This window comes from Mixophyes fleayi, chromosome 8 (assembly GCF_038048845.1).
Source record: "Mixophyes fleayi isolate aMixFle1 chromosome 8, aMixFle1.hap1, whole genome shotgun sequence".
In the NCBI taxonomy this organism is placed as follows: domain Eukaryota; kingdom Metazoa; phylum Chordata; class Amphibia; order Anura; family Limnodynastidae; genus Mixophyes; species Mixophyes fleayi.
Window position 1 is genome coordinate 124644720 of NC_134409.1, and position 21533 is coordinate 124666252.

The following is a 21533-nucleotide window of genomic DNA, read 5'->3' on the forward strand; positions in this document are numbered from 1 at the left end:
CTGAACATGCCCCTGGGGGGGTACTCAATAAGCTCTTGGGTGAAGCTCGACACGCCCCATGCAGAATTTAATGTTCTCTATTTATTATTTTTTGTGAGAAATGTATTATTTAATTTTACTATTTCTTTAATATAGCACGTAGGCTGCACTGAACACAAAATTGTGCAGGCACAGTTTCACTACTTATGGAAGCTTATAGTCAATACTTTGTGCCTGGGACACAGAGAGACAAAAGGACTGGTTTGGAGTTGCACGTCAAACAACTTGAGTCTATTTAATGTTATTGTATCTTTCACTTGTGGCCCCTTGTGCTAGAAGAGGCCGATCATCTGACTAAAGTGCAAGTACAGTACAGTGGGGGGGGTGCAGACGCCGGTTAATCACATCCTTTGATCTACTACTTGAGTCACAGGGATTTTGAAATATGTTAGCTACAAGAAGAAAATTTTGCTCCTGCATAAACCGTATGCCAGTTGATGATGATGGTTGCAACTTTGTTCTGGAAACATCTATATGCAAGATTTAAGGTTGAAAATATTTTAAGATGTACCCAACTCAATATACATTCATGGATAAGCAAGTGTGCAGAATCATCTTCCCTCATACACAAAAATGTTTAACTCTTCTACAGAAATAGGTGGACTTTCACCGAAAAGCGGGCGTTTTTGCAGATAATCTGGGCAGGGTTTGGTGGATCAGCGGCAGGACTTATTGTGTCCAGGTTCTCCATACTTCAGTGTGTGGAGATATGTGTATAGTACAGGTATGGCCAACCTGTGGATCTCCAGGAGTTGTGAAACTACAAGACCCAGCATACCTTGCTAGCTACTGACTGGCTATCTACTGGCAAAGCATGCTGGGCTTGTAGTTTCACAACAGCTGGCTAGACCTGTTATAGCATTAATACCCTAAAATCCTTCTCTCTCTCTTTATCTATCCATCTCATATCTATCAGTCTATCTATCTGTCTCATATTTATCTTTCTCTCTCCCATCTATCTCATATATATGTATCTATCTCAAATCTATCTCTCTCATATATATATATATATATATATATATATATATATATATACACACACACACACACCATAGTCATATCTATCTAACCATCTATATATATATATCATATTTATCTATATATCTATCTGTCCATCTATGTTTATCATATCTATCTATATATCTATCCATCTATCTTATATCTATCTATATATCTATCTCCTATCTATAAATCTATTTAACTCATTTTTTGATTGAAAAAGTAGCTTTACTTTGCATAAAATACCAAAAATATGAAGCGGAAGAATTGTCAGGGTAGCCGGAACCAGAACGTCAGGCAAAGAATGGTCAAGAACAAGCAAGTCGGCAACAGGAAGTCCAATAGAAAGGAACCAAGCGTGAAGTTTACTAACAGGAACCAGAAAGCAATCCAATACTCTGGCACTGGAGCCCTATATATCATGCCTTGAGGTGTTTCCGGAAGTCAGTGACATCACACTGACTGCTGAAAAATCTTTTTAAAGTTGCATTTCATTGACTAGCAATGTGGAGATTGGAGATTGTTCCATTAGGGACTCGGTTACTGTCTACAGCTGTTAAAGTTAAGGAATGCTCCAAGGGTTTGGTGGATATTAGAAGTTCTGTTGCCATTGAGGCAGAAATAAAATTACCAGCTAAACTGTAATTTATGAAGGCAGAGAGAGGAATGGGGACCCCTTGAAGTGTGGATTGTGATTGGCATGAGAAAGTTGGAAGTATTTTTACCTAAGAGAGACTGTTTTATGCCTACTAACTCGGCCTCCCTAGTACCACTTAGGATTTGGTGTTTTCCGGTTTCTTATGGCTATTCACTAGAATGTGATTGGGCTCAGCACAGTAGAGGCATAAATTGTTCTTAAACCTCCTTTTTCGCTCCTCTGTGAAAGATGGGAAGACAGGAACGACCTACTTGTATGAGCTCTTCTGAGGTTACAGGAGGAGTATGGAACCTGGGCACTAGCCGTACTAGAGGCCAACCGTAGTGTTCTTTCTCCTGGGTTCGCTTCCTGAAGTGGATGTCAATTCTGACACATAAATTCATCTAGGCCTGAAGGAAGTTTCCCGGAGGCTAGTTCATCCTTGATTCGATCGGTCAAACCTTGCAAAAAGGACGACAAAAGGGCCTCATTGTTCCATCCAATCTCAGAAGTAAGGGTGTGGAATTGCACCACATACTGGCCCATTCTCATGGAGCACTGTCGGAGTTTAAGTAGAGTGAAAGCGGCTGAAGACTCTACCAGGCTCATCAAAGGTATTCCTAAAGGCTTCTATGAAAACTGTGGAACTCTGCAACACGCATCATTATGCTCCCATAGGCATCTGTCACTAGTGAGGTAACTGGAATCACAGATAGAGTGTAGTGGAAAAGCCGGGTGAGAACCAGGAGATCCGAACCAGGAGATCCAAAGAAAGCCAAAAACATGAATTGAAAGAATTGTCAGCGTAGCCGAGGTCAAACCAGGAGATCCAAACGGAAACAGAACATATGGCAAAGAATGGTCAGGAACAAGCAAGTCACAGTAGAAAGCAACCAGAGGTGAAGGTTACTAACAGGAACCAGAAACAGACCTCAAGCGATCCAATAACCTGGCACCGGCCTTAAATAAAATACAGAGATAGTTTCTGCAGTGACGCCACACTTAACGTCAATATGTCCTTTTAAAGTTGCATCCCATTGCCTATTCTACTTGACCGGCCGAAGACCCGGAAGTTGTGTCTCGTTGCTAGACAACAGTTGAGCCCCGCCAGGAGCAGACGGTGTACGACCCAGCTGTAATGGAAGTTAGCGGGTACGACACCTGACATCTATCTCATATTGATCTACCTCGTATCTATCTCTACCTAATATTACAAATACTGTATGTTAAAAACAACAAATACATAAATATTGATGTTCTTAATGTGTACTGTACATAAAATGCATGTTTACAGATTCTCTTACTCAAACACATGTTCCGGCATGCCTACGTGTAGTCATCACTATCAGTCGGCACTTACACCTGCCCTGTAGCTGGACTAATGAATGAGATGAATGTGCGTGTGCTCTACCTCGGCATGCAACTGCTGTACATTGACTACGTGCGTTGGAAGTGTCATTTGCGTATCAACTTGAATTGGATGCACTTGCAGTCATCGGCCTAAAGCCCGTTTGTGAGCATGCACAAAGTAATTTCACGCAAATATATGGCATGCAACTGCACCTACGTCTAAAGATGAAATACCTGTCCTAAAATTGTGGATTAAACACAAGAAACTTGCTGAATGTGTGCTGGTTATTTATCTATGTTGGGAAAACCATCCGTGTGTACTGGAACAAAACCAAGGCATTTTGCGGTGCACATCAAGTGCAGTCTGTCCATATAGCTTTGTGACACTACTGTATTTTTCATGTGTGTTACATACTCATACAAAAATAGTGTCAGTGTCACACAATACAGGGGCGCACGCAGGATTTTTAAGGGGGTCTACCCCCCACCCCAAAAAAAGAAAAACACGCGAGATAGCTGCTGCACATGCGCGTATCTCCGTTTCGGCAGCGCTGTAATATACAGCAGCCGCGGCCAGGGGCGGATCTAGAAAATGGTTGTACCCCGGGCGATTTAGGCCCCGCCCCCTTTCTGACATCTGAGGCTGCCGGCGGCTGCACACTATGTGCAGGTCCGCTCAGCAGTAACAATGTGCTGCCCGGCTGCTCTGATTGTGTTTTAAACACAATCAGAGCAGCCGGGCAGCACACTGTCCCTGCCTGTTACTGCCGAACGGACCTGCACATAGTGTGCAGCCGTCGGCAGCCTCAGATGTCAGAAAGGGGGGGGGCGATTACCCTGATCGCCTCCCCCTGGATTTGCCACTGGCCGCGGCGCTGACAAAGAAGTATTGAATACAGCACCGCCGCGGATGCTTCTCTGACAGCGCTGCGGCTGCTGTATAGTACAGTGCTGCTATGGAGGGGCACTTCTTTAGCGGAGGGAAGGGGGTTTCTGGAGACCCAAAAACCCCCCCTGCATGCGCCCCTGTAATATTAACAGAAACGGCACTAACATTCCATTTTTGTAACAATCTCACAGGTACCATCTTCATATTTATTTATGGTGCCGTATATATCATTTTCAAGTCCTGGCAATAGCTCCTTCATAATAGAGCATTCTAATTACATATTTACAAATAATAAATGAAGGCACAGTAAATAAATAGAGAGGGATGGAGGTAACCTGTAGCTCTCCAGCTGCTAGGAAACTAGCCCCCTGCTGGGACATATTGCTCCAGCCACTACCTGCTATGAATACAGCCTGCTCTGACTGACCCCTGACTGCAGACTCAGTTTCCCCCATTTAGCAGACTGGGCACTTTCCTCACCACCCCCCCCAGCTCCCTCCCACATAACACTACATGTCCCGGCATCCCGCTCCCAGCTGGTGACACATCACACACACAACAAAAACACCGGGACACGCTCCGCCTTCCACTCTCATAAAAAAAAGAACTACATGTCCCGGCGTCCTCTGCGGCAAGCCGCCAATCAGATCGCAGACCGGCCAGCTGTAAGGATCGTGATTGGCCGCACAGAAACATCCGGGCTCTGTAAAAGGAAGTTAGTGACGTTTTGTGCTCAAGCTGGAGCCGCAGGAGGAGAATGGCAGCGCAGGGAGGTGGGTTCCTTACAGGGGATCTGAGGTTTTGATTTTTGAGATGGTGATTTGGTATTTTTAATTCAGTGGGCACCGCTGTAGGGCTGAGGTGGGGTTGACACATTGTTTCTATGTGAGGTTTGGCCAGCTGGCAGGATAATGATATGGTCTATAGTCTTCTTCATTCCTTATAGTGCACTTATCAAATGTTCTCCATAGCCTACAGTGCAAATCTTATTCCTTACTGACTAGAGCTCTCATTTTATTAAATGCACCCCATTATTTATGCCCCCCCCCTACTAGACTGCATCTTTGCTGCTGCTCCCCCATAATCTAAGTATGTCCTGCTGATCTCTATAATTTAATTTAAAACTGCTTATTTTCCTGTTTAGGAAAGTATATCGCTGCTAAGATGGAGACCCTTCCTGTGCATTAGCTGCCCCCATTCATTGAAGAACCCACATCTTTGTTTGCTTTCTATTTACTGTAGACCCTCTTTACTAGCAGCCCCATCCCCCTCCTTGTCCCTGAAGGGGGGGTTAAACATGGTCATCATGGCCTGTAGTACATTTAGATGTATGTTGTTGTTCTAGCCACACACAGCTCTCCAGTTCTTTTTTTTTTTTGTACACTCTCCTTCCTGGTTTACAGTACTTTTGTTTGGAACTTGTTAGGTATAATGGTCTTATCTGTAGCTCCATACTTTCCAGAGTGCTCTCAACTTATTTTGTGCCCCCACCCCAGCAGCAGCAGCTCTGTTTTACAACCACATCCCTATTCTATATACTACTTGTTGCTCTTGTGTTGCCTTCTGTATGATATATATATATATATATATATATATATATATATATATATATTGTGTGACACTGTCTGAAAGATCTGAGTGTGTAGAGTGTTCTTCATATAGGAGCCTGTGTTTTGGCTTATATAGTCGCATCCAGAATTTTAAAACATCTGAGCACTTCAGGGATATTTCTGACATCAGAAACTTCTTATATCACTACTTGGTGCTGGTCATATTGAGATGCTCATGAAGGCTTGCCTACACATGGGCACCCAGATGTTTGTGGATCTGAAATACCCTGTGCTCCAGCGATGTTCCAGGAGTCTGACTAGCTGCAGGTTCTAGCCCTCCTATGTAACTTTCTGCACACTTCTTGAAAGTCAGCTTGGAAGAATGATTATAGTTGACTTTCTGTCTTATGAAATGCACATAAAAAACACTCCTATTCAGGGGTGCCCAATATAAAGCTGAAAAATATGAATATAAACTTTTTTCTGCATAGGATTTGCTAAATACTGCTTATGACTAAATGACTTTACACTGCAATATAAGTTTTTTAAGTCCTTCTCGTGTACATGCCTTTAACCTTTTTTGTGTTCTGTTTAGAAGTAGGCAAGTTTTTACCAATGCAGAATGGATTTTCTTCAACCAGTCCAGTTAACAGTGGGATGGACCCTTACCATGCCTGTAGTATTCTCCAGCAGCTTAAAGCCATGTATGATGAATGCAAGCTGACAGACATTGTTGTACAAGTAGATAACGGGGAACACTTTTCTTGTCACAGAAACGTTCTTGCGGCAATCAGTCCATACTTCAGGTATGATATCTGCAGTCCTACTCCAGTTGAAATTTTCTGAATGTGGGTCAACGGATGTATTGTAAAGCTTGACCAAAATATTGAAATGTAAGCCACGGCCCACTAAAATAACTTTAGTTGCTGGATTACAGCAATAGGGCCATAGGTTTGAATCTGACCATGGCTATTTTGTATCTTATGGGTTTCTTCACATTGTTCAAAGACCTACTGGTAAGTAAATTGACTTCTGATTAAACTGACCCTTATTGGGGGGGGGGGGGGGGGCATCTAATGGCTGCTTCACCATGCAGGGTGAGACTGGTGCCTATGTTCAAAATAGAGTATGTAGCATCGCTAGGCGTGCAGCCTAATGATGTGAGTATCATGTGCCTCTCTCATGTTACTTATTTCCACTGAAATATGCACTTAGGTCTGTGTGTGAGGTGGTCGGCTGCACGGTAAAAAAACAACCATATATGCAGAAGCTGTGGCATTCCCAGAACTGGTAGTATGTGAACTTCTATTTAGCATCTCAGACAATCCCTTGGGTCTTGACGGGACTAAATGATCCCTCCCCTTTTATATTGTCTTTGCTCCATTAGTTTTGTCCCCTCCCAGTATCTTGTGTCTATCCTCTTTGTCTGGGCTTCTTGTGCATCCAAAACTCCATCCCCCCCCCCCCCCCCCCCCCCCCCCCATCCCCTCTCTCTAGAAAAGTTGAAGGTATGTAATGTGGACAATGACTAGTTGGTGTTGTGACTCCATTCCTGTGTTTTGTGCTGCCAGGTCTGAGTCCGCTTGGTGACTCTTCCGCCCTGCTGTCCACATTAGCATCTATGTTCAGTTACATCTCATATGGGGGAGTTGCTTTGTTTCTGCAGTGAATTTTTTCTGTTTGTTTTAATCTCCTATTTTTGCTCTGCAGATCTATGTTCACTAGCGGCCTTACAGAGAGCACACAGAAAGAAGTCCGGTTAGTAGGGATTGACGCGGAGTCCATGCAGCTTGTACTGAACTATGCATACACCTCCAAAGTGCAGCTGACGGAGAATAACGTCCAAGCTCTGTTCACTGCGGCTAGCATCTTCCAGATCCCTCCCCTGCAGGACCAGTGTGCCCAGTACATGATTAGCCGTCTGGACCCTCAGAACTGTATAGGTGTGTTTATATTTGCAGATCACTATGATCACCAAGAGCTTAAGGACAAGTCTCAAGAATACGTTCGTAAAAAGTTCTTGCATGTCGCCAAAGAGCAGGAGTTTCTGCACTTGAAGAAAGACCAGCTCACAAGTATACTAAACAGTGACGACCTGGATGTGGATAAAGAAGAACATGTCTACAACAGCATTATCTGTTGGTTCGAACATGACCAAGCTGAAAGGGAAATGGACCTTCCTGAGATATTTGCCAAATGTATCCGTATGCCTCTTATGGAAGAAGAATTTGTGGAGAACATCCCTCCCAGGTTTGAACAGGCGTTGCCTAAAGACCACACACAAAAGGGAAAGAATAGTGCCAATAACTGCAATCAGCGTCTTGGCATGACCGCTGTGGAAATGATCATTTGCTTCGAAGCTGCCAACAAGCACTCAGGGAAGAAGCAAACTGTGCCTTGTCTGGATACGCAATCAGGAAAAGTCTACAAACTATGCAAACCGCCTGGAGACCTTCGGGAAGTTGGTATTCTCGTAACGCCAGATAACGAACTTTATATCGCCGGAGGCTACAAACCGAGTAACAGTGACTTATGCATAGACCATAAAGCCGAAAGCGATTTCTGGGCCTATGACCATTCAAGCAATAGATGGCTGGCAAAAGCACCTCTGCTCAGAGCAAGGATAGGTAGCAAACTGGTTCATTGCTGTGGTAAGCAATATGCAATAGGAGGACGTGTTTACGAAGGAGACGGACGCAATCCGCTCAAATCCGTCGAGTGCTATGACGTTAGGGACAATCGTTGGACGGCTGTGAGTTTAATGCCTGTTGAAATGGAGTTTCATAGTGCTGTAGAATACAAAGAAAAGATATACGTCCTGCAAGGTAAGATGTGTTGCTACTACTCAACTTTATTTACCAAATATTGGGGCCATTGTATTAAGACAACTAGAAGCCATTCCCAATATGTGTTGCACATCTGACAGTCAAGGGACCCCCATAAACAGACCACGTTTGGAGGTACTTGAGTTAACCTCCAAAGGTTTTTATTCAAAACAAAATGTGACCTAAAAACAGATTAATTAACTAATTTGGGTAGCATCATTCTGAGGCTGCAAATTGAATAAAAAGGCAAGTATTTCTAAATTCCCTATCTACAATGGTGCTCGAAAGCTGGTGACCCATTTAGAATGTTCTGAATTTCTGCATATGTGACCTTCAATGTGTTCAGATCTTCATATAGGTCATTGGAAAACTCTAATAAATTCATATAATGCATGAAAGGATATACACTCATTTATTGATCAACATGATTCAACATTAAATGTCCTTCACATGACAGACATGTGCAGCTGTGTGTTCAGTAAGTGGTGCTGACCCCCTTGGGTAGCAATAACTTCAGTCAAACATTTTGCAGTAATTGTTGATCAGTCCCGCACATCGACTTGGAGGAATATTTGCCTATTCCTTATAGAGCTGCTTCACCTCCAGGGTGTTGGAGGGCTTGCTTGCATGGACATCGCACTTCAGGTCCTGCCACAACATTTCAGTTGGCTTAAGGCAGGTCTGGCCAACCTGCAGCTCTCCAGTTGTTGTGAACCTGCAAGTCCCAGCATGCTTTGCCAGAAGATGGTCATCTGACAGCTGTCAGGGTGTGCTGGGAATTGTAATCTGAGAGCTACGGGGTGACCTGGCCTGGATTAAGCTCTGGACTTTGAATCAACCATTCCACTGTTTTTTGGTTTTTTTTGTGGTGTTTTTTTGTAGACTGACTTCTGTATTTAGGGTTGTTGTCTTTCTGCAAGACCCACCATCTGAATGTTCACAGATGAATACCTTGACATTTTTCTGTAGAACTTTCTGATACAATCCAGAATTTATAGTTGTTACTGATAAGCTGTCCTGGTTAAAACTGCAAACCGCAATACTGCCACCAATATAACTCTTCTCATTTAGGCCAAAAAAGTTCTGTAGACTCATCCTTCCACAGAGCATCCTTCCAGTAGACTTCTGGCTTATTCAGATGGTCTTCTGCTAACTTTAAACAGGCAGCAATGTTGTTCTTGGACAGTAGTGGCTTCCTCCTTGCTATCCTCCCATGCACCCTGTTCTTGGTGGACTCATGAACACTGACATTAGCCAGTGAGAGGCCAGCAGATCCTTTGACGTTGCCCTTGTTCTCTGTGATCTCCTGGAGTGGTTCTGTTGGATGACCACTCCTGGGGAGAGTAACATCGGTGTTAAATGTTCTCCCACTTGTACGCTATATGCCGGACAGTGGATTAAGGAAGCTCAAAGTCTTTAGGTATTATAACCTTTTCCAACCCAATAAGCATTGACCACTCTTTCTGAGGTCCTCTGATCAAGGCATGTCATACGTTCTCCAAGCTGAGGGGCGCAAACCAGTCTCTAGTAGTGATGACTCGTGTTTGTCTTTTAAATAGGGCAGGGCCACCCAAACGCACACCTGGTTGTCATCTCATTGACTGACACTCCTGAATTATCCCCTTAACTAAATGGATAATCCTAGAGATTCACATACTTTTTTTGACAAATTTTATGTTGGCTCATTTTGATCAATAAATGACTGAAACAATTATTTCCTTTTGTGTGTTTTTGATTCTTTATCTAACTTTTTATGACTTGGATGTCAATCTGAACACACTTAAGGTCCTTTATACAGAAATTCAGACTATTCTAAAGGGTTCACAAGCTATCCAACACCACTGTATCTCACAATGTTGCTCATCGTGGAGAGACTTGAGCTAGCTACACACTGCAGTACAGTGGAGCAGCCGGGCAGCACACTCTCCCTGCCTGTCTCTGCCACACGCACCTGCACATAGTGTGCAGCCGCAGGCAGCCTTAGCTGTCAATAAGGGAATGGGGACTAAATCGTAAAATAAAACTCTATATCCACGCCCGCTGCAGTATTGCAAATGATATGTAGCAGTCCGTCTGATCAGTGTATGGCCCCAAAGCAATCTGTCGGCGTAATCTAAACAAGTTGGGTTTGTATTGGATATATTGTAGGGTGGCCACTATCAGCAAGTGTTATCTTGTGACCTGTATATAATAAGCCTGCAGTGAGCTGGCCATCCACCTGTGACCAATTTGGGCAGAGTTTTTCTTCCTGGGGTCAAGCAGCAGGACCTACCTGTGAAAGCAACTTTGTTTTTCTCTTTAGTACATTGGGGGGGGGGCAGCATATTTGAATAGGGAAGAAGAGCTTACAAGTGGGGGCTAAATCTTTAATGCACATGTTACTGTGCACTGACAATACGCAGACTGTTGTACAATGCTATGTGAGCAGGAGCGATGGAGGGCAGTGACTGCACAAGATCTAGTCCCGAAGCTTTGCTTATTTGCACAGTTCACCATTGTCTGACCAAGTTGCAAAGGCTATGTTTTAATGTTTGACATTTTTACTGCTTCGTGTCATTGAGGGTCATTCAAGAAACCTCCATCCTTTTAAAGGAGTTTTTGACTATTATTTACAAGGCGCCACAGATTCCATAGCGCCAGATACAGAAGTAAGTAACAAATAGATGAGGCAATACATGGCATTACTGACACTTATCTGTTTTTCTATGGGGACTTGCACATAGTGCAGGAAAAGATGTGACAGGAAGCACGAGGGAGGCAGACAGTGGACAAACGTAGGACCATAGGTAGAGGACACTGCCCGCGAGAGCTTGCATTCTAGAGAGGGGGGTTGCGAGAGACAGTCGGACCAACTGGGAGGAAAATGGAGGTGATGGGATAGGTAAGCTTGAAAATGTGAGTTTTGAGTGAGCATTTGTAGGTTGGAAGTTGAGTGAGACTGTGTAGGGAGTTCTGAAGATTAGGGGCAGCACAGCAGAAGTCTTGGAGGTGAGCATGGGAGGAGGTAATGAGAGGTGAATTAAGGCAGAGGTCAGATTTCATTTTGACATGCTGACATCTGCTTCAAAAAATAATAAAAAAAAATTGCATCCTAAAGATAGAATCCTAGTGCCCATAGTGGTAAGATCATTGTGTATATGAGTGTGGTATTGTGATACCCCTAAAAATGGGAGCTCCTGTGGGCTATTGTTTTGGGATTATATTGGTTCTGTTGGATTTAAACAGTTGGACATCTTCTAACATATGTCGGCTTTGTTTTTAGTTAAGGGATTTGGGAAGCTGGGCAGACTTTCTCATAAATAAGGCAGTATGTAGTAACCAATACATTATTTCGGCTACCCTGACACAAATGGCAAACAAGACGGTGCATTTCCCCTCTACTGTATATGTGCCAAAAATATCAGTGCCACTTCAATGGAAACGAAAGGCGCATAGTGAAAATTGAGGACCCCCGCTTTCCCCTTTTCAAACCAGCTAGGAGTCTATTTGCTCCAATTCCCCATCTTATTTTTCGCAACCGGTTTTGTATTGCTTCTGTCCATGTTTGACTGACTATACTGATGTACTGGACTAATCTGTGTCCTCTGTTGCTGCTTTGTTCCCAGAGACCAGACAGAACTCTCTCAGAGTTGGAGAATCTCTAAGTGTAATGAGGTTGGGGAAGTGCCGGCGTAGACCAGGAAAAGAACAGATTCCGGTTTAGGATACTAGGCAGCTCTGTTTATATACAGTGTACACACTTGGCTGAATGCCATCAGAACTTCAATACATTACTATAATAGCCTTTAACATAGGGATGGAACATGTTGGGGGCAAATTGTGAAAATGATGTAGGCTGCAGTATAAACCATGGGTCAGTCACAACTTACACTGCTGCTTGTGTAAGACTGGTGGTCTGCTCCCAATAACTGACCATTTGGGATGCAATTTGAGCAAACTTTCTACACTTGATCCAATGTGAGTGGTTTTGGTTCCCCCCCCCCCTTTTTCTTCCCCTATGCATATTAATTGCTGGACAGAAGGGGGGTAAATATAGGTAGAAATGGCACTTTAAAAATAAAAGACCAATAAATTAGTGCACTGGTAGAAGTTTTTGCATTCAAGAGTGACTATAAACATAAACCGCTAGTCTTGGGTGGGATAGCTTCAAGTGGTCCCCGAACTGGTTTAACATGTTGCTATGACCACATGCGCCCCTCCCACCCCCCCCCCCCCCCCACACACACACAATAATGGCCAAAGAAAGTAGGTGTCTTTAATATACAATGTAGAATATAATTGCTAACCTTATGGTTATTGCTGCATGTTTATGATGTGAATTCCCAGTGCCATAAAATCCTTGTATTGCTTATGAAATATAGTTAATTACTAATCTTGGTGAACATTAATAAGTTTTGACTTAAAAATCCCCAGGTTATCGACTGTGGTCTGATATATATTCCTGTGGGAAATTTGGTGACCAGCTATGCCCAGGAAACCATGCAGTATGGAGACATAGTACCAGTGACTGCTTCATGGGTCCATGCAGGGAGTATTAAATAAGGTGTGAAGGGGGTCGGATAACAGTAACACTGTAAAGGAGACTGATCTGTGTGATGGTCTATGGAATCTATTTATGCAGAAAGTCTAGGAACCAGAGAAATGTTACTGGGATTTGAAGCCCACGTCGGGGTACATCTAATAGGGAAAACCTTGTATACGATAACTGTGGTATAATTGAACAAGCTTTGGGTCTGACCGATCTTCCTCTAGGTTCCCTGATCTGATTGTGTCCTAAGTTTTCCCAGTGCAGGAGAAGATCCTGGCTGGTGCCCATGGTTCTGATTAATATTGGAAGCTGCAGTTCCTCCCAGTAAATGTCTGTACAGCGTCTTGCAAACCGTTTTCAATAGTGGAAACTAAAAGATTTATGGGGTGTCCGACTTGTCTCATGACACTTTTTTTGGATATTCAGTCTGGTCTTTTTGCGTCTGCTGCGAGTTTACATTTTAAATGAAGCATCTATGCCAGCCTGTGGCTCTCCAGGTATTTATAAAACTACAAGTCCCAGCATGCCCTGCCAGTGATCAGCTGGCAGAGCATACTGGTGGTTGTAGTTTCACAACTCCTGGAGAGCCACAAATGCTCGAGCCTGATCTACTCTCTTAAACTCTTCTGTATCATGTCTCAAGGGAGATTGCATTATTTAGCAATTGGGTTTTTATGTAAATCGTATCAGCATACGACTGTAACAACCGCACAGTGGTAAAATGTGGTTTGTTAATGACTCTTATGTAGTCACTTTTCCGTTGCTGTGGATCTACCATGGCTCTTGCTAAAACGGTTTCCCACAGCATCATTTTAGTTAAATACCGCAGCTAGAACACCTGAGATGATGCTCTTAGAACTTTCATATTAACTTTCTTTTTTCGATCTAGGAGAAATCTTCCTGTGCTATGATCCCATAAAAAACTACTGGTGTTACCTGACTCCCATGACTGTACCCAGAGTTCAGGGGATGGCAGCTGTGTACAAAGATTCCATCTACTACGTAGCTGGCACGCTGGGGAAACATCGCATGCTCACCGTGGAGGCTTACGATGTCGAACAGAACCGGTGGACTAAAAAGAAAGATCTTCCATGTGAACCGTCTTCAAATCCATACATCAAACTTCTGGTGCTGAAAGGTAAACTCCACTTGTTTGTTCGGGCCACCCAAGTCAGCGTGGAAGAGTTTGTCTTCCGAACCAGCAGAAAGAATTGCCTGTACCACTACGATGAGGCGTCCGACGCTTGGAACAAAGTCTACGAGTCGCCGGAGAGGCTGTGGGACCTGGGCCGCCACTTTGAATGTGCCGTAGCTAAACTGTATCCCCAGTGTCTTCTGAAAGTCTTGTAGACTAGAAATACAGGCAGCTTTTATACGCTGTCAATGGGAAGAAAAATTCAAAACTAAAAGAGAAAAAAAAATCTTCGTCAGTATTTAACGTTTGTTTAAAGGGGACAGCTTCCTGTACTCGTAGACTGGTGCTTTCATGGTTGCAGTATAAAAGTTTGTGTATGGGGTGCAACAAGTTTTAAGTTCTCGACACATATTTTTTTTTTTATTTTTTTTCAGTGAAACCTGAGTTTACAAAGTGCAATTATCAGCATTGTTTTCAAGGTGTTTAATCATGTCATTCTGTCGTTTTTGTAGGTAGGAATTGTTTAAAGTAATTTATTGATTGCTCTAGAGGAACCAAGATATCTATGCACTCGAGTGAGTAAACCTGCAATGAAAATAAAACTAATCTAAAGTCTGCAGGCGCTGGAGGTGTTGATGCCTGAGCGGTTTAAAGGGCAGTTCCACTTGGTTTTATTGTAGTATTTTTATTCTATTTAAGATGTGTATAGTATAAACTTGAAGCTTCTCCTTTTTTCTTGATTTCAAATCAATCAGGCTGCCCCCCTGTAGTCATTTTAGGTTTGCTGTTGAAAGAATGCAGTAAGTTTGTTTTTGTTTTCTACATCATATTTAATGCAGATTTTATATATGATGCAGACAACGCGAAATGTCAGTGCCTTCATCGCTACACCGCGGCACAACGTCTAAGTGGTACTGCATCTTTTTAAAAGTTTGAATATTTTAATACGGGTAATATCTGTGGCAATATCACAAGGCTTTGTGTCTTACTTTCCTATGTAACTTTTTTTTTTTTTTTTCCTTAACAATTCATTTATTTGCTACTATGAAACACTAGATCTTGACTTTATTGGTTTCGTGCCTGGACAGCTCAGTACTACAATCCTCCCATCTCCTAGAGGCTGCAATGCACATGCTTTATACATTTTACTATGTCTCATTCTGGGCTGTTCAAATTTTTTTTTTTCTTTCCCTCCAGTATTGATTTGACTTTCCATAGAATACTATGACTGTGTTTATTTTTAATTGGAAAAAGCACATGTTTAGAAAGGGGTTTTTTGTTTGTTCACATGCTTTAATCTTGTATTTCAGTGGTGCTATCTTTTTATTAAAAGCAAAAAAACCCAAATCTAAGATAATTGACTTTTTGTATTTAATTAACATGGAAGCAGGCTGGAAGGAAGGTGCGGAGGGCTGTATTAACATGCCTGGTGTGCATTATAGTAATTCTAAATCTTTGGTCTGTGACGTATTAAGCTGAGTGTGGAGGAGTCTCGCTAGTCTGTGGCTGAAGGACAGCTTTGCTTAAGGGGATGCAGTGTACTTGTAAAAATCTAAACCCCTTCCCCTCCACCCTTCCATCCCCGAAGCAATCTTATCGCTCAGCCTAAAAAAGATATATTCGTTAATGTCACTACATTTTGTATAGTTTAGTACTGGCATGTAGCAATGAGCCATTTAAACTTGAAGCTGCTGCATAAGACAAAATGATAATCACACTCTGACAAGGGTGACTAGATATAGATGGAGAACGCCACAATCCAGATTAAAAAAATAATTAAATTTAAAAGCTGTGGGATTTAAACTCTTGTCTAAAAGATCTCCCAGTGTTTGCGTGGGTTTCCTCTGGGTGCTCCGGTTTCCTCCCACAATCTAAAAACATACTAGTAGGTTAATTAAAAAATTGCCCGTGTGTGTGTGTTAGTGAATTTAGACTGTAAGCTCCAATGGGGTAGCGACTGATGTGAGTGAGTTCTCTGTACAGCGCTGCAGAATTAGTGGCGCTATATAAATAGCTGATCACTGTCATACTGAAACATGGTGTCTATGGCTCTGATTTTGTTTGAGATAGAGATATATAGTGTAAGTTGGCTCCCAAAGAAATCCCTCCTTGCTTTCAGTTTCAAGCCAGCATTTACAGCCTTAAATACTTATTTGACCATTTTTAGTTGGCTAGTAATATTAGTGGGTACATCTTGGTCATTGTATAACCTACATAAAATACACCATGGGGCATTACCGTAAAAAAAAAATATATAGCTAACTTGGTGCTTTTAATAACCATTTGATCTATAAATCACTGTAGAATGAAAAGTATGGTGCTTGAATCTAATTCAGGATGTTCCAGTCTATCCAACATGTTCTAGGTAGTATAATGGGCACAGCCTTTTATGTCTCATAAGAACAATCAAATTCCCTCCACTCAAACTCTACAAATCCCAAATGGGCCCCACTAGCCTCTGTTAAGGATGTTCAAGTTTAACATCTTCAGAAGTACCAAATGTCACGTACCCAACTGAAGTTTCGTTTTGGCTCATCGTCTACGCTCTGGTGTTTTTGCCACGCAGTGACCACAACTTAAATGGATCTGGTTAAGGGGTCATTGATATGGAGGAACTACGCTGGTTGGAACTAAACATTACTTGTAGTATGTTCTAGTCCAGCTCATGAAACAATGGATCTCTATGGGTAGTACATGGTGACATTTATCAGATCCATTCAATTCGAGGTCACCAGGTGACAAGGTGGAGAAGATGACTAGTCACTGTCGCTTCTGTAAGAAAAAATTCCTTGGTTTATCTCTCGCACCCAAACAAAAAAGAAGGAACTGTGAATAATGGTTGAAGGATCCCTTATAAAGTATAAAAGTTCTATATAGGCAGCATTATCACCTTGTGCTGTGTCTTATCGGGGTGGGGTTCTTGTGTATGACATCTGCTAGTATTTTAGGTTTTTGTCTTACATTTTCTATCCCAGTCCTTGCACAAACAATACTGTGAAACTGAAAGAAAGCCTTGACAGATAACATACCTCATCGTATTTCTTTTGAACATTACATATAATCTGAACGTGTCGCGTGACGGATTTCTTGACTTGCGCTCTTCATTTCTCATCTCGGGTGACCTCGGCTTAGAAAACTTTTACGTCTACATGATTTGTGGAAGTGCTCTCCCTTTTTATACACCCTCTTATAAATAGAGACCCAACGCGTTTTGGATGTGGCGTTTAACAAAAACGTTTTTTTTTTTTTCTGCCTTGTGTGTAGTCCTGACAATATCGTGCTTTTGGACAATCTATGTATTTGCTGGCATGGCTACAATCCATATGCTCATCGTCAATAGTACTTGAATTTTGCGGCGGGGCAGCTGACCCCCTAACCAGATCTTGTTTTGAACTATAACATTGCTTTAAAGGTGTTTTGGCCAACAGTTATCTAGAAGTCTCATTCATCTTGTAAAATGAAACCTCGCCTATGTTTTTCTTTAATCTGTATTTTTAGAAAATAACTTTCATTGCACAATACCATTAAGACCTGCCAAAATCCATTCTCCACCGCTACTGCCTTTATTTGGGGGTGTTTTAAATTGACTATGTACTGGTTTCTCCATTTACTGTCCATTGAGTGTCTCTATATTCTGTGTGTATGGGGGGTGGGGGTTGTTTGCGAGTGTGTGTTTTTTTTTTTTTTTTTTTTTTTTTTTTAGAATTCTTTTTGAATTTCTTTTGTGGATTTGTCACCCCCACAAAAAAAAGTAAGACCTCATCTGACTGGTGCTTAGATGTTTTCAACAGGCCCCTGACTTTTGCACAATTTAGTTCATCCAGTGGTAATTTCTTCCTGAATGAACACTTGCTAGTATATCAGGACTGGTCAGTTTTAATGGTCATACGGCCAGAGTGTAAGATCCTCCCTGTACACTACTACAGTAATATAGGTGGGATGGATGACTGACAACCTTGCAATAATGATGTATCCACTAGAGGGTGCATCAATAATCCCATTTAAATGCTGGGGAAAGGGGGTTATGGTGGTAACAGATGCTGGGCACTACACCCCTTAATGTGAGGTGACTGTCGGTCTTCCTGCCATCCTTTACGCAGAGATGGGTGGTCTTGTAGGTCTTCCAACAGCTGTGGAATGAGCACCCAATTTATTTATTTTTTTTTTTGTTAGAATATATTTAAGTGGATTTAACAAGTTGTGTGTAATGTTCTGTGCTAAGGTATGTTCAGTGAGTATGGGAAATATTGTAAATTTGTTTTTTGTTTTTTTTTGGGGGGGGGGGGGGGGGGTTTGCCAGTTAAGTTATATTTTGTCATCTTGCACATATAGCATTTTACTTGATGTTATTTTATAAAAATAAATCTGTTTTGACATCTTTGTACTGTCTATCTTGTGTATGTTATGAGTTGTGTATAGGGTTTGTGGTTTTTATTTTAATTTTGGAATTGCTCTTTGGACCATCTTTTTCTATACAAACTAATGTAATGGTAGCTTTAAAATAAAAAGTAAAATGAAAAAGAACTAGACTAGAGGCGGACAATAGGCCAGGTTTTTTTGGGGTCTTAAATGTGGCCCTGTCGCTAGGTACGCCCCACCTCACATGGCCATGCCATCATATTAGCATGATCACACTCCCTTGTCCCTGTTCCCAGGGGGCCAATGTTGGGAGGTATAAAAATTTAGTTCAAAGAAGGGCTACTAAAAAGACTCAGATCCAATGCACGGTTTTAAAGAGAGAAGAGACGTGATGGAAACAGTCAAATAGAAGCATTAAAAGTTCAGCAGCATTTTTATAAATAATAGGATGTCTAGAACAAGGAGGGAGCAGAAGTAAACTAACATAAGTAAGAATTTTTGTTTTACAAAAAGAAGGATAGATCCATGGCATAGTCTCAGAGCTGGAATTGACAACCCAGCATTAGTGGTGCCCAGTAATATGCCCCCACCACCAGTAGTAGTGCCCAGTAATATGCCCCCACTGCCAGTAGTAATAGTGCCCAGTAATATGCCCCCACCGCCAGTAGTAGTAGTGCCCAGTAATATGCCCCCACCGCCACAAGTAGTAGTAGTGCCCAGTAATATGCCCCCACCGCCACCAGTAGTAGTAGTAGTGCCCAGTAATATGCCCCCACCGCCACCAGTAGTAGTAGTGCCCAGTAATATGCCCCCACCGCCACCAGTAGTAGTAGTGCCCAGTAATATGCCCCCACCGCCACCAGTAGTAGTAGTGCCCAGTAATATGCCCCCCACCGCCACCAGTAGTAGTAGTGCCCAGTAATATGCCCCCCACCAGTAGTAGTAGTGCCCAGTAATATGCCCCCACCACCAGTAGTAGTGCCCAGTAATATGCCCCCACCGCCAGTAGTAATAGTGCCCAGTAATATGCCCCCACCGCCAGTAGTAGTGCCCAGTAATATGCCCCCACCGCCAGTAGTAGTAGTGCCCAGTAATATGCCCCCACCGCCACAAGTAGTAGTAGTGCCCAGTAATATGCCCCCACCGCCACAAGTAGTAGTAGTGCCCAGTAATATGCCCCCACCGCCACCAGTAGTAGTAGTAGTGCCCAGTAATATGCCACCAGTAGTAGTAGTGCCCAGTAATATGCCCCCACCGCCACCAGTAGTAGTAGTGCCCAGTAATATGCCCCCACCGCCACCAGTAGTAGTAGTGCCCAGTAATATGCCCCCCACCGCCACCAGTAGTAGTAGTGCCCAGTAATATGCCCGCCACCAGTAGTAGTAGTGCCCAGTAATATGCCCCCACCGCCACCAGTAGTAGTAGTGCCCAGTAATATGCCCCCGCCACCAGTAGTAGTACTGCCCAGTAATATGCCCCCACCGCCACCAGTAGTAGTAGTGCCCAGTAACATGCCCCCACCGCCACTAGTAGTAGTGCCTAGTAATATGCCCCACCGCCACCAGTAGTAGTAGTGCCCAGTAATATGCCCCCACCGCCACTAGTAGTAGTGCCTAGTAATATGCCCCACCGCCACCAGTAGTAGTAGTGCCCAGTAATATGCCCCCACCGTCAGTAGTAGTAGTGCCCAGTAATATGCCCCCACCACCACCAGTAGTAGTAGTGCCCAGTAATATGCCCCCACCGCCACCAGTAATATGCCCCCACCGCCACCAGTAGTAGTAGTGCCCAGTAATATGCTGCCACCAGTAGTAGTAGTGACTAATATTATACCACCAGCAGGAGTGTACTTATAATTAGGCAGCTTCTTGGGCATCACGGTTTTAGGGACAGCAAAATGACAAATACATTTAAACTTTTACATTAAAGAAATTTGAACTCTAACGTAGGCATCTAGTGAGTAACAAATTCTGTTCTAAAGCCAGTCAAAAAGCAGACAAAAGGACCGAAGCGACATGAAGAAGAAGAAAATAAATCTTGGAGGGCTGCATATGAACATAGAGCGCTATTTGTTGGCTGTGTGCTAGACATTTGGGTAATTATGTGCTAAGGCAGTGTTGACTAACCTGTGACACTCTAGCTGTTGTGAAACTACAAGTCCCAGCATGCTTTGCCAATATATAGCAGCTTATTGCTGGAAGGGTATGCTGGGACTTGTAGTTTCACAACACCTGGAGTGTCACAGGTTAGCCAACACTGCACTAGATGCCTACTTTACACTTTTGCATAAAAAATTTGACACTCTAAATTAATGTCTTTCATTTTGCTGTCCCTAAAAACTTGATGCTTGAGAAGCTAATTATAAGCACACTCTACTGGGCACTGCCACTGCTGGTGGCATATCACTGGGCACTACTACTACTGCTGTTGGTATATTATTGGACACTACTACTGCTATGGGCATATTACTGCTGGTGGCATATTACTGGGCACTACTAGTGCTGGTGCCATATGACTGGGCATTACTACTGCTGGTGGTATATTACTAGGCACTACTACTGCTGGTGGCATATCACTGGGCACTACTGCTGGTGGCATATCACTGGGCACTACTACTGCTGGTGGCATATTAGTGGCCACTACTACTGCTATGGGCATATTACCAGGCACTACTGCTGCTATGGGCATATTACCGGGCACTTCTACTGCTGTGGGCATATTACCGAGCACTTCTACTGCTGTGGGCACATTACTGGGCACTACTACTGCTGGGTTTTCAGTTCCAGCTAGGAGACCATTTCATGGATCTGTCATTCTTTCTGTAAAACGTTCTTCCTTATTTTACTGCTTACTCCTGCTCCCTCCATGCGTCTCCTTGTTCTAGACATCCTATTATGTATAAAAATGCTGCCTTCCTGGCCTCTATTAATACATCTGATATATTTGATCTCTCCCATCCCTTCTCTCTTTTAAACCTGCATGTTCGGCTTCAAGTCTTTCCTGATAAGTTTTGTTACCAGCACATGCACCTTCTTAGTAGCCCTTTTGTGAATTACATTTTAGACTTCACAACACTGTCCCCCTGGGAACAGGGACAAGGGAGCGTGCTAATACCAACATAAGGGCATGGCTATGTGACATGGAGCCCCAGAAAACCTGGCAGATTGCCCACCATGGGTATGGGTACGTTCTTCCCACTGTGAGACACACTTTGCCTGCTAC

The 21533-nt window shown here is 42.9% G+C and overlaps 1 protein-coding gene across 1 annotated transcript; it reads left to right on the top strand.

The window, feature by feature from the left end:
- The first annotated feature begins 4632 nt into the window (after nucleotides 1-4632).
- Nucleotides 4633-15298, top strand: KBTBD8 (kelch repeat and BTB domain containing 8). The gene is made up of 4 exons (XM_075183404.1): nucleotides 4633-4687; nucleotides 6060-6270; nucleotides 7175-8289; nucleotides 13707-15298. The coding sequence occupies exons 1-4, from the start codon at nucleotides 4672-4674 to the stop codon at nucleotides 14165-14167; spliced, it is 1803 nt and encodes a 600-aa protein (XP_075039505.1). The 5' UTR covers nucleotides 4633-4671; the 3' UTR covers nucleotides 14168-15298.
- The last annotated feature ends 6235 nt before the right edge of the window (nucleotides 15299-21533 follow it).